A 14,927-nucleotide genomic window follows, 5' to 3' on the forward strand; every position below is an offset into this window, starting at 1 on the left:
CCAAGATCTATAAAGAACTTATTAAACTCAACAGCAAAGAAACAAACAATCCAATCATTAAATGGGCAAAAGACATGAACAGAAATCTCACAGAGGAAGACATAGACATGGCCAATACGCATATGAGAAAATGCTCCCCGTCACTGGCCATCAGGGAAATACAAATCAAAACCACAGTGAGATACCACCTCAAACCAGTGAGAATGGGGAAAATTAACAAGGCAGGAAACAACAAATGTTGGAGAGGATGCAGAGAAAAGGGAACCCTCTTACACTGTTGGTGGGAATGTGAACTGGTGCAGCCACTCTGCAAAACTGTGTGGAGGTTCCTCAAAGAGTTAAAAATAGATCTGCCTTATGACCCAGCAATTGCACTGCTGGGGATTTACCCCAAAGATACAGATGCAATGAAAAGCCGGGACACCTGCACCCCGATGTTTATAGCAGCAATGTCCACAATAGCCAAACAGTGGAAGGAGCCTCGGTGCCCCTCGAAAGATGAATGGATAAAGAAGATGTGGTTTATGTATATAATGGAATATGACTCAGCCATTAGAAATGACAAATACCCACCATTTGCTTCAACGTGGATGGAACTGGAGGGTATTATGCTGAGTGAAATAAGTCAATTAGAGAAGGACAAACATTATATGGTCTCATTCATTTGGGGAATATAAATAATAGTGAAAGGGAATAAAAGGGAAGGGAGAAGAAATGTGTGGGAAATATCAGAAAGGGAGACAGAACATGAAGACTCCTAACTCTGGGAAACGAACTAGGGGTGGTGGAAGGGGAGGAGGGCGGGGTTGGGGGTGAATGGGTGATGGGCACTGAGGGGGACACTTGACGGGATGAGCACTGGGTGTAATTCTGTATGTTGGCAAATTGAACACCAATAAAAAATAAATTTATTATTAAAAAAAACAACAAAACAAAACAAAACAAAACGAAAGATTATACTCTAGGGCAGCCCGAGTGGCTCAGCGTTTTGGCGCCGTCTTCAGCCTGGGGTGTGGTCCTAGAGTCCCGGGATTGAGTCCCGCATTGGGCTCCCTGCATGGAGCCGGCTTCTCCCTCTGCCTGTGTCTGTGCCTGTGTGTGTGTGTGTGTGTGTGTGTGTGTGTGTGTGTGTGTGTGTCTTATGAATAAATAAATAAAATCTTAAAAAAAGATTATACTCCAAAATATATAAAGAGCTCTTAGAACTCAATAGTAAAAAAACCAACCAAACAAAAAAATCCAATTAAAAATGGGCCAAGGACCTAAATGGAATTTTTTGACGACATACAAATGGCCAATAGGTTCATGAAAATGTGCTCAATGTTACTAATCATCAGGGAAATGCAAATCAAAACCACAATGAAATATCACCTCACACCTAATAGAATCGTTACCATCAAAAAGACAAGAGATAACAGGTGTTAGAAAGGATGTGGATAAAGGGGAACCCTTGTGCATCATTGGTGGGATATAAATTGGCACAGCTAATATGGAAACTACTATGGAAGGTTTTTTAAAAACTTAAAAATAGAAATAGCATATGATCCAGCAGGCTCACTTCTGGGCATGTCCAAAGGAAACAAAATCAGTATATAGAAGAGATATCTGCACCCCTATATTCATTGCAGCATATTCACTATAGTCATGATATGGAAACAACCTAACTGTCCATCACTGGATGAATGAATAAAGTAAATGTGATATATCGTTAAACACACACACACAAAGAGTACTATCTCAGCTGTAAAAAATGAAAAAAATCTTGACATTTTTGACAATATGGACGAACCTAGAAGACATTATTGAGAGTGAAATAAGGCAAAGACAAAGACAAATACTGTGTGGGATCTAAAACAGTTGTAACCATAGAAGCCCTGGGTGTCATGCTATATGTTGGCAAATTGAACTCCAATAAATTTTTTTAATAGCCTAGATACTTTCTGTGGGTGAAAAAATCACAAGTGAATGTTTAGAAAGCTTAGCAAATTAATTCACTGTGTCAATTAACTGACTAGGTTCTCTTAATATAACTCTGATAATTTTGTATCTCTTTCCATACTCTTCTCTACCTAAGCAAGAACCAAAGCTTTGATCAGATTGGAAGATTTTTTTTACAATTTCTTCATTTTATTTCCACCCTTACTCTCAGCTTACTATTAAGCTTATTAAGTACCATCTGTGTTGTGTGTGAAATATTGAAGGGTACAATATAAAACATAAAATGCATATGTATTCACAAATTAGTTTTTATCTATGGATTAGAAATACAGAACTTACTATTAAGCTTATTAAGTACCATCTGTGTTGTGTGTGAAATATTGAAGGGTACAATATAAAACATAAAATGCATATGTATTCACAAATTAGTTTTTATCTATGGATTAGAAATACAGAACAGTTCAGCAAATTAATGCTTTATATAACTGAATATATTTCTATAAAGTGGATCATTATATTCCCCCTCTTCTTGATGCCTCTCTTTGTGTGTCTGATTATGAAAGATGACCCTCTAAATGGTTTGGGGAATTTTCCCCTGCCTTTGCATTCCAGCCTATTAAGTTCCATTTGTGTTAAATGTGAAATATTTGACAATACAATGTAAAACACATTCACAATTTAACTAGTATCAAAGGTTGTGAAAGACACAAGAAGATTTTTTAAATAGCTTGGCAAATTCACTCATTATACTGAGTGGATATATTTTCTTAAATTTGTTCATCTTTCAATTCTCTTTTTCTGTTCCTTGTACTTTTATCTTTCCTTCTTTATTCCTTTCATCTCCATCTCTCTGACTTGTCTTTGTGTCTCACTCTTATTTTCTGAATATTTATCTAGACTACATGTCTAGAAACATAATATATACAGTGACAATAATAAAAATGTTATTCTAACAAATGGTCAAATTTCTAGGAATGGAAAAATAAGATCATATATTCACATCCTCTACTTAGAAAATTAATGTAATTTTGCCAAATGAGAGAAAATGGAATTGGTGCTGAAATAGGGAATGGTATGAACAGCTAAACACAGAGTTTGAGGACTTTTTATTCATTTATTTAACACAATATTGAATCTGGAGCAAAGAAGAGGAGTCCTCTGCTTAGAATTACATGCATATCTCATTTCATTTACTTGATTATTTATCTTATTGAAGTATAGTTTACATAAAATGTTATATTAGTTTCAAGAGCACAAAAGTGATCTGACAATACTATACAGCACACAATGCTCACATGATAAGCATACTGTCACTATACAAAGTTATTACAATATTATGAACTATATTCCCTATGCTTTACCTTTCATCCTCATAACATATTTATTTTATAATTAGAATTTTGTACCTCTTAATCCCCTTCATCTATTTTGCCCATAACCCACCCCTTCCCCTCTGGAAACCACCAGTTCTCTGTATTTATGAGTCTTCTCTATATCTTGTTCATTTCTTTTGTTTTGTTTTTAGATTCCACATGTAAGTGAAATCATGTGGTATTTGTGTTTCTGTTTGACTTATTTCACTTAGCATAATACCCCCTATGACCATCCATGTTGTCCCAAACGGCAAGATTTCATTTTTTATGGCTGAGTAATTTTCTAGTATGTGTGTGTGTGTGTGTGTGTGTGTGTGTGCACGCATATGCGTGTGTGTATCATATCTTCTTTATCCATTTGTATATTGTGGACACTTCATTTTCTTCCATATCTTGACTATTATAAATAATGCTGCAATGAACATAGAGGTGCATATATCTTTTCTAATTATTGTTGTTTTCTTTAAGTAAATACCTCAATACTGTGTCTTTAATAAATTGAATGTTTATGGCAATCCTCTGTCAAACAAGTTTATAGTGCCAATTTTCCAAAAGCATTTGCTCACTTCTTGTCTCTGTGTTACACTTTGGTAAATTTTGCAATGTTTCAAAGTTTTCATTATTTTTATATTTATTATGATAATCTGTGATCACTGATTATAACTTGCTGAAAACTTAGGTGATGGCTAGCACTTTTTGGGAATAAAGTATTTTCAAAATTCAGGTATATACATTTTTTTGACATAATATATAATGCTATTGTACACTTAATAAACTAAAATGTATTATAAACATAACTTTTATATACACAGGGAATCCAAAAATTCACTTGACTCACTTTATTGAAATATTTGCTTTATTTTGGTGGTCTGAAACTCAACTCTCCGAGGTATGCCTGCACTTCATACTGAGGACTGAGAGCATTCAGAGAGGAAAGCCACTCATAAAACTGAACATCCACAGATTATGGGTCTTTCTCCAGTCCAGCATTCCATTAATGTGCTGGACCCCACATGGAGTAGCATATTTAGAATCCAGAAAATAATGTCCATAATTTATAATCACATGAAAACAATACACATATATGTGAGGTAATAATATTAATATGGTTCCTAAATCAAAGGGTATCAGTGAATGTGCAGCAAAAAGTCTCCCTCCCATAGAAGCCCCCAAACCACCCATCTCATTTCTCCTCCTATGATTAACAGCCTCTTGGGGCACCTGGGTGGCTCAGTCAGTTAATTGTCTGACTCTTGGTTTCTTTCTTTTTTTTTTTCTTTTGACTTTTCTTTTTTGACTCTTGGTCATGATCTCAGGGTTGTGGGATCAAACCCTGTGTAGGGCTTGTGCTGAGCATGGAGTCTGCTTGAGATTCTCTCCCTTGGCCCCATCCCCTGCTCATGGCTCACATGCACTCTTTCTCCATCTCTCAAGATAAATAAATGAAATCTTTTTAAAAAGTTGTAATTTCTACAATATTCTTTTTTAAAAAACAAAACAACAACAAAAACAACAACCTCTTGTGTATCCTTCTAGAAATATTATCTTTATACCAGTATATATTCCTAACTGTTCAGTGTTCTGTGTTTTGCTTTCTTTCACTCAGTATATCCTGCAGACATTTCCTTTGAATGATACATCAAGAATGTCCTCATTCCTTCTTACAGCTGCATAGTATTATGTCAATGAATTTAATACATTAAACCACCTCTTTATTGATACATGTTGTATCAGTTTTCAAAACTAATTTGAGATGTAATATAACTATATCTATTTTCAAATAAGGTCACTTACTGTGGTACTGTGAATCAGGACTTCAACATATCTTTTGAGGGGACATAATTCAACCCATTACATCTGCATTGCCAATAGTGAAGGGAAATTGACATGCTAAAACACTGATAATGGGAAAATGAATTGTTTAACCTTTTTTAAAATGGCAATTTGTCAATATGTATTGAAATTGTGAAAAATGTGTCTACTTTCTGAAATAGCAATCTCAATATTCTGACTTTCCTAGGCAGATGATTACACAGGGACAAAATGTGATATAGGAAAAGAAGGTTTTCACAGTGCTGTTTATAGCATAAAACACAGAAGATAATACTAAATGATTAGTTAAATGGATGATGATCCACACATATGAGGCTATTAAAATGAAGATATTATTTTATTGAGTTTCACGATGAAATGGTACACTTTCCAGTGATAACAATACTAATCAAATCACTGTCAAGAATTCTGTAGCCTTGGAGTGCTTCTTAATTTTCTTTTTAAAGTACCTAAAACAACTAATAATTAATGTTTATTATGCCTATTCTAATTGCTTAAATATTATTATTTATAACTGACTAACAAGAAGCAACAAGTATCGGCAAGGATGTGGAGCAAAGGGAACCTTTGTGCGCTTTGGTTGATGGGATATAAATTGGTGCAGCCACTATGGAAACTAGTATGGAGGTTCCTCAGAAAATTAAAAATAGATCTACCATATGATCCAGCAATGCCACTTCTGGGTATTTTTCCAAAGAAAATGAAAACACTAATGCAAAGATATATGTACTCCCATGTTAATTGTAGCATTTTTACAATAGTCAAGATGATACAGAAATAACCTAATTGTTCATTGATGGATGAATGGTAAAGAAATGTGCTGTGAATGTATATACATTTTATACAGATATATACATGTATATATATATACACACACACACACACACACACATACACACACACACATATATGCAATGGAATATTATTCAGCCATCAAAAGAAGGAAATCTTGCCAATTACCACAACATGGGTGGACCTTATTTAGCATTATTGCTAAAAAAGTCAGATAAATACCAACATTGTATGAGCTCACTTATATATGGAATTTTTAAAAAAAGAACAAAAAACAAGCAAACAAACCAAGTTCATAGATTCACAGAGCAGAATGGTGGTTGCCAGGAGTATGGGAGGGGCAGTGGGTAAAATGGGTGAAGGTGGTCAAAAGGTACAAACTTCCATTATAAACTAAATAGGTCATGGGTATGTACTGTACAGCATGGTGACTATAGTTAATAATACTGTATTGCATATTTGAAAGTTGCTGAGAGTAGTTCTTAAAAGTTCTCAAGAAAAGAAAATGTAACTATATATGTTGACAAATGGTAACCAGAGTTACTGTGATAATCATTTTGCTATATATATAAAAGTGGAATCATTATGTTGTATATCTGAAACTAATATAATATCAAGTATATTTCAAAACAAATATTACTAATGCATGTATATTTTATTTGGATTTTGTATATTTGGTGACAAGAAAACTAACTTAAAATATAAAATTAAATTAAAAACAGTATCAATGATATTTATGTAAAAAAATGCAAAGGGAAACTTCTTAAAGATTATACACCAAAATGTACAATAATCAGTTAATGATGGGATTAAAGAATATTTTAATTTCCATATTTTGCTCTTCTGTGTATTCTATTTTTCCTATAATGAATGTGCATTGCCTGTGTGATAAAAACTAAACAAACAGGAGCTTAACCAAATGAAATGGGAGCTGGGGCTGCTTGGAGAGCTAATGATGGATCTCAAAAGTTGATGCCAAGTGAGCCATGCCAAGGAAGGACTGGGAAGTGAGGAGCCAACAGATGTAGCAGGGAATTCTCTTCCCTCCCCCAGGGTAGATATTCAGTGGTCATGTGTGCCCTGGGCCTCTAGGGTCCCTCTGTGCTGCTCTGAGCAGAGCCTTGTCACCCATGGAAACACACATGACCTCCTCTATGATCCTGGATCCTTTGCCCACAGCTCAAGTGGGATGGAGAACAGGCATGCTTTCAAGTATGTGATCACAGAAGGGAGGTCCTGGCCCCAGCTGCAAAGGCAGCACAATGCAGATGCACCCAGGAGCAAGACAAAGGCTTCTGCTTGAAAACGTTAAGGGGTACCAAACGACAGAAGGAATGCAGTGTTGAAGATTCTGATCCCTCCCCCTGCTTGGGGAGAGCAGAATCACTGTCTAGGTAGGGAAGACTACCCCCTACATATACACACCAAGTCCAGCTGAGGTACCCTTGGCCCTACCCTTTCACGGAGTCCCAGGAAGTAAGTGGGTTTTGAGCACTCTAATAATAAGGCCTGTGCCCAGTTCACAGGTCAGGACATGCAAACTTAGCACTAGGTCTGCAACCAGTGGGCAATACTTATACCATGGTACACATCCAGTGTGAAAAAAACAAGTTGGGGAAGTTGGGCAACTGGCCCCAGACCACACTTTCAGTGCTTCCAGAGGATAGGAGGCATAGCCAGAATCTGAGCCCTAGCAGCAGAGTAGACCACCCGTGGAGGCATGGGGTGCTCTTTGGAGCGAAGTAGTGAAATCCAGGTGGCCTGGGCACATTCATCTCTAGCACCTGTATACTTTCTCCAAAACTAGGCACCTGGCTCCAGCAGCTAACTCACACTGGCTGGAGGGAGAACTCTTGGACTTGGGCTAGCTATGTGCATTAGTGCCTGCCCAGCTACTCATCCTGGTCCAGCAATTACCAACTCCATGGGCCAAACCCCAAAATCCTCTCAGAGAGAGCAGTCCACAGCCCTGTGGCCCATACTCTCTATACCATTCACCTCTTATACTCTGAACCAGTTGCAGTTTCTCCAACAGGACATGTTTTCACATTGATACCTCAGTATTGTCTTTTCTCTGTAATAGTCTTTCACCACACCAAATTCCAAATCTTGAAATCCTGTTGTCCCTGAAATCTATTTTAAATGCTTCTTTATTAGGTACCCTCCCCTGGTCCTGCGGTGAAGGGAAAACAGGGTACAGTCAAGATAATATACTATAACATTGCAAGTGGGAACAGTGTCCAGATAATGTAATAAAAACAAGAGTACCCTAATTCATTTATAATTGTGGACTCAGGTCTTTCACCAAGACAGGTGTTGTAAGTTCCTTCCCTTAACAGCAAAAAATATTGTAAGGTATGTGGGTCCCCAAGATATACTCCATTTTGCCAAATACCCTAAAGTTAGTTCAGATTCAGGGTATCTCCTTCCTCAGGCCCCTGTAACTGGTCAGTCTCTAAACAGAACTCATGGCTACAAAATAAATCTCTAGGTTCCATTTATTGATATCCAAGGATTTAGCTATTGAGAGGACCTGGCAAGGTTTGCCAGACAGACTTATTTTTGAGATGGGTGATTAACTTAACAAATAATTCCGTAGTTCATTCTTGGACCTCCTGGCTGTGTACCTGGACTCTCCTGGATTATTAATTTGTCATCTCAGCATTGGCAGAGTTGAGCAAATGTCTTCATGAAACCTTTAGGACCAAAGTTCAGTTTTCCCACCACCATGGCTTTCCACTGCCTTCTATTTTACCAGAGTCCAGCCTTAATGTTCTTGACCTTCTAACCCATTTAGAAAGCAAGGTATCATAGTTAAAAGCACTGGTTTGGGAGCCAATCTGTCTGAGTTCAGATCTTGGTTCTGATATTACATAATGTAACATGGGGCAAATTACTGAACATTTCTATGTCTCAATCTCCTTTGGATAATAGTACTGACATCACAAGACTATTTTGAAGATTACATGTTTTTAAAGGCACAGGTATAAGACTTGTATGTGGTCTGGTTACAAAAATGCTTATTAAATAAAATAAATAAATACCTGTACTAGACCTGATTATCTCTGTCCCAACAACATGGCCCAGCAGGTCATACTGATTCAGGCGGGAGCCGTCCTGCGCTACTTCCACAGATTTGTTCTTCCCAAGAGTCCAGGAATAAACCACTTCAGCTGTTGTATAGGCATCTACGGGAGAAAAGGGTCAAGAAGAAGTTTAAAGGAAAAGAAAATAATTATCCTTAAAACTGAACTTGCAGGAGATTGAAATACGGCTTCCATCCTGGAAGAGTTCTGGGTATGCATTCTGTTTTCAACTGAATTACATTTATCCATCCATCTAGTAAACACTCACCGAATAACTACTATAGTTTATGCTGGGTAGACAGGAGTGAACCCAAAGTGGTCTCTTCTTTCAATTGCCTTCACAGTATTCTGGACTGATAAGAAATTGTTAAACTTTTCCTTGTGTTGGAGGATAGGCAGTAGAGGCAAGGGGAGGAATAGCTAAAATATTATCTAATGCAGATGTCCCAAAATCAAATGCCTGTAGGCGTGGGATCTTAAATAATTAAATCAGGATAGTTGTAAAAATCAACTTTCAGAAGTGTAGTACAATTTTAATTATCATGGGATGAGCATATAAGGTCAAAAAATTATAGTAGAGATATTTTAAATTAAAAACATAAAAACCTCAAATTAAAAATAGCAATAATTGATTATTACAATGTTCTTTTAAAAATTATTACCATTTTGATTTGCAAAATGGAAATCTGTCCCCTTTACTTCTGCACCAAAGTATTAATGTCAGGTCTTGTATTTGGAATTCCCATGTTGTGTACAGAATTTAAGTATGGATTAGTTTTAATAGGGCTGTGGGTAAGGGAAATGGTGAAAGAATAAGGAGTGAGGTTATTTAGTTTAAGTCAGTATCTTAAAGGAAGAACGTCTCTTTCTTTCCAGACATGGATTTACTCTTTGTACAGTGGGTTTTATGTTTGGGGTGAGCATCTTGCCCTAACTCAGGCACTTAGGTTCATAAAGAGAAGCCAAACCATACTATTCACTCATTTCACCCAACTTTTGAGCTGTCCTTCAAGTCAGTGGGAGGTCTCCAGCTGGTGGTGACAGCTGCTGTCTATATAATATGCTCTATTTAAGCCTTTTACCACAAAGCAAATAATTCCTAGTGAATCTACCAGTGAACAAACATAAATTCTGTGTCTCTACAAAACTTTGCAACATTGGACATACATTTAATAAGTTTGACATTAACATTCACATGTACTAATTGTGGTCTGCTTATATTATACTTCTTAAGACTTTTTTCAATATACTCCAACCATCTTCTGATTTGGTTGTAATAGGCAACAGCCAAAAATTTCTTCATTCACATCAAAATTCTCATTGAAATCATGAAAAAATATACAAAACTCTGCAGTATTTTTTAATATCTGCGCTCTCATAAGCTACAGAAGAAAATGCCACAAGAAATCCAGCTTTCCACATAATATGCTCTATATATGGTCTCATTTATTCAAAACAAACAAAAATACTTGTAGTTCAACATATAATTTTTCTGCAATAGACATTTTTAAAATAAATTTGGCATCTATAAAATATTTTGATACCTGGGAAGTTTTGTTGCTTAATATACAATTGTATTTCCCAGCAGCAACACTCAGTGTATGCATTTAAACACAAAACCTGTTGAACTTTCAGTCTGTTTTAAAGCTAATTAAGACTTTCATTGTACATCCTTTTTATATATCAGTTATATATAGTTCCTTATAACAAATTACATAACGTTAATATCTGGTTTTATTTCTCCACAAAGGCATACTTTGTATGCATAGTAAAGATGCAGAAATATTCTTCATTTCTATAAGGAAATGCAAACTCCCCTGGTTTTGTTTTGTTTTGTTTTTTTAATAAATTTATTTTTTATGGTGTTCAATTTGCCAACATACAGAATAACACCCAGTGCTCATCCCGTCAAGTGCCCCCCTCAGTGCCTGCCACCCAGTTCTCTCAGTCTTTGCTTTTTTTCCTTAAGTTTTGATAGCAAGAACTATGTCACTTTCCTCTTAATTCTCCTAGGAGCTGTTAATTCTACTATATGTAATACAAAGGTGCAAATGAGTTGACTAATGGCAAATGACATTGGACCCTTTTTCAGGGAGAGGGATGGAGATTTGGGGGAATGGACAAGCACGTGCCCACTTACAAGGACAACCACCACTTAGCTGATTGTGACAATGTGAGAATTTGAGACCAATTTTGTCATATCTTCTGATTTCATAAAACACAAACAAATCTGGGGTTTTATGTGACATCTCCCAAATTTCAAATCTTTGCTAATAATTTTAAAAGTTATAAACACTACATAGATCAAACAAATCACATTTGCAAATCACCAATTTGCAACTTCTGGTCTAGAGATCTTCCCTATAGACAGCTATGGTCCTTTGTGATTCAACCTTGGAAATAAAGCATCCACTGCTGCCTATGGCGTATCTAGGGGCTCCAAATGGAATTGTAGATCTTTACACTATTATTACCAAGAGGAAAGGGAAATCCTCTCCTCAGGAGTTTTCTCACTCCCGTATTTAAGACTTATAAGACTATTAAGTGAAGACTATCACAAGGCCCTGTCCTCTCATTTTCCCCAGTGCCTTCCATCTTCAGTATATATGTTTGGGGTTCTACTCTTCCTAAACAGAGAATTACCAATATATATATATGTATTTTTTAAGTGATTCATCATTTCAATTAACTGTTGAACTGAATATACTTGTTTGATATTAGTTCTCTAGATCATACTTTCAGCCAAAAGAGACTTTAATATAACTTATAAACATTTCCAATTAAACTGTAACATTGAGGCAGTAAATGTTAGATCTACATTTGCTATGTGTCACACAAATATAAGTCTACGAATCTCCATGTATCCTTTTGTCGAAGTCACCATTGTAGAGAATGTGTCAGTAAGTGAAATCAACAAAAGGTGACTATTTCTCATTTGAAAAAAAAATGAAAGTCATTAACACCTTGTCTTAAAGTTCTAAAGCAGCATAGTCAGCTTTTAAGGCAAAAACAAAAGGCCAAAAAATATCATAACTTATAAATTCTGTAATTCTTCTTTTGGCATTAAAAGCCACAGCACAAATTCTTACACTTTGACAATATATTAGTGTACATCTGAATATACATTTGCCAACATCCTCCATTAGTATGAAGTTGTTCTGTGAAGCAAAGGTGAAGTGTGCATTGTAACAGGGCAACATTTAGTGGCCATCTTGGGCATCAGAGGACATGGAATGGCTGAGTCTTGACCTTCCGTTCACGGATATTGTATTTGATGGAACAGTAACCCTTTTCAGCCTGGCCGCGGCCTCCCCCGAGTGGATGGCGGTCAGCAAGCTCCATCGGGCCTGCTCCGGGTCAGAGCCGTGCAAGGTCAAGGAACTTTGCCTCCTAAGAATGAACAACGGGCAGTCCGTTGGAGATGGTGTTTGGGAATTCTGCTCATTATGTGCCGAGTTATTCCCCTTATCACTCACGCATAGCTGGGGTATGCCTGCAAGCTGATTTACAGACGGAGCCTGCCCTTCTGTGTCGGGTGGAGGTGGGGTGGCCGCACCGTCCCCGCCCGCCCCCCTGCGCACCTTGCTGAGGGACTGTGACCATTTCACTACCGTTATACCGTGACCGATATATATATATATTCTTATCTTTGCTATTTAGGGGGTTATAACTCCCTATGTTTTTTTTTTTAAGATTTTATTTATTTTTCATGAGACACACAGAGAAAGAGGCCAGAGACATAGGCAGAGGGAGAAGCAGGCTCCCTGCCGGGAACCTGATGAGGGACTCGATCTCAGGACTCTGGGATCACAACCTGAACCAAATGCAGATGCTCAACCGCTGAGCCACTCAGGTGCCCACTCCCTATGTTTAAAAGATAATGAGATGCTCTGCCCAATATATTCAAGATCTTGACAATGTAAAGACTAGAACATGTCTGTTCAGGAAAAGTGTAGCAGATGGAAGATATTTTTCACCCCTAAGAAAGAAAATGAATTTCTTGGTGGGCCTCTTAACTTAAGCTGACTACTTTGAGCAGATAATCCTGAATATTGGCCCTAGAAATCCTAGCATGTCCTAGTACAGATGTGACAATAAAACATGCAGCTATCAGTACCTTAGAAACTTCATTGGGCCCAGAGTAACAATTTGCATTAAGCAAAAAGAAATAGTTTCATTTCTTTGACACTAATATATGGGAACAGAGGGATTTATGTAGAAACTTCATTGGGCCCAGAGTAACAATTTGCATTAAGCAAAAAGAAATAGTTTCATTTCTTTGACACTAATATATGGGAACAGAGGGATTTATGTCTTCTTGTATGAAGAAGGTCAAAGTAGGAAAGGCAGGAACTAAAAAAGGAAGAGAAGGAAGAAGGAGAAATAAATTCAAAAAACAAATTGAAAACTATTTGTTCACAGCCTAACTCTGTAATAGTAAACAGAAGTTAAAGGCACTCATGGTGGCGGTAGGTGGGGGTGGTGCCATTGCTTCTGCCCCGAGTAGAATATGAGGGAAGGGTTCATAAAGTAGAAAATGCTTAGAAAATGAGACCACTTTTAAAAGGTGACAGAAGGACATTCTTAGCAAAAGAATAACACAGCAAAGGCAAAAAGCATACAAGGGCATCAGTATTAAGGAAATTAATGGTATCCCTGGATTTACAGGCTAGAGAGAAGCTGAGGTAATATTGCCCTAGTTGCCTACAATAAAAATGAGAGTTTTAGTCCATAGGCTATTAGTTGTGGAGGTGCCTGAAGTAGAGAGATGATATAGCAAAATATATGCTTTTAAAGGACTGTGCTAGCTGCAGTATGAATGACTGGCTAGAAATAGTGAAACTAAAGCTAAGACATCAGTTAAGAGGCCATCACAATGTTTGGTGTAAGTGACCCTTACAGCATAACATATGGTAACAGATAGTGGGCTGAACTGAGTGGAACAGAGAAGAGATTTCAGAGGTAGAATGGATTATAACTGATAGCTTTTCATTAAGATTAAGAAAGGAATGGAGGACATTTAAGGAAGAATTTTACATGACCTTAAAATTGTAGCTTTTGCAAGTCATAGATAATGATGAAATTCATTCACTCACTGGGGAATAGAACTCTTCTCCTTTAGCCTTTCTCTTTCTTCTCTTTCCTTCATGTACCTTGGGCTCCTTTAACGTTTCAGCTTTCCTCCCACACCTTTCCTCCCTACCCTTTCTTCTCAGTTCCAATCATTCTATTTTCACGGAAGAGCAGGGATAGAGTGTGTGTATTGGGGGATGGATGCTGCAGAAAGGAGAGCTACCAGAGGATTAGAACTATCGCATTCCCAGAATGGCCCTTTCAACATATACTGGATGGACTCTGATGGCACAAGCATTTCATTGCCTCCTTCTGCTACTTTAGCTTTGCTATGCAAAAGGGAAAAGGGAAATAAAGTTAAAGAGGTATGTAACAACCAGAATGCGGAATCTAATAAATTAAGAAATGGAACACAATACAGTTTTAAAGTTTAATAGGTTTTAAAGAAAAATTAATCAGTTGGTTATAAGTTGCTTGATTCAGTTTGCTAGTATTTTGTTAAAGATTTTTCCTGTCTATCCTCATAATAAATATTTGTGGTTTTCTTGTGTCTTTGTGTTTTTTTTTTTCAGAGTAATAATGACCAGATTGAATGAGTTAAGAAACGTTACCTCCTCTTTTATATTTTGCAATACTCTGTGAAGACAGTTTTAATTCTTCTTCAAATATTTGGTATAATTCAATGGTGAGGCGATCTAGGTCTGTTTTTTCAGGGGGGAATTATTACAATACTAATTTAATCGCTTTGTTATAGGTCCAATAAAAATTCTATTTATTCTTTAGTTTTAGTAATTTGTATATTTCTAGGAATTTTTCCATTTTGTCTAGGGTG

The 14,927-nt window shown here is 36.8% G+C and overlaps 1 protein-coding gene across 2 annotated transcripts in view; it reads right to left on the bottom strand.

The window, feature by feature from the left end:
• Positions 1–14,927, bottom strand: part of GABRA3 (gamma-aminobutyric acid type A receptor subunit alpha3) — a 335,382-nt gene that overhangs the window by 51,842 nt on the left and 268,613 nt on the right. For both annotated transcript variants that reach the window (XM_041741466.1, XM_041741465.1), the window contains exon 7: positions 8,981–9,124. In XM_041741466.1, coding sequence (XP_041597400.1) covers positions 8,981–9,124 — 144 coding nt within the window. The remainder of the gene's footprint in view (positions 1–8,980; positions 9,125–14,927) is intronic.

The sequence above is a fragment of the Vulpes lagopus genome, chromosome X (genome assembly GCF_018345385.1).
Source record: "Vulpes lagopus strain Blue_001 chromosome X, ASM1834538v1, whole genome shotgun sequence".
Taxonomy (NCBI): Eukaryota; Metazoa; Chordata; class Mammalia; order Carnivora; family Canidae; genus Vulpes; species Vulpes lagopus.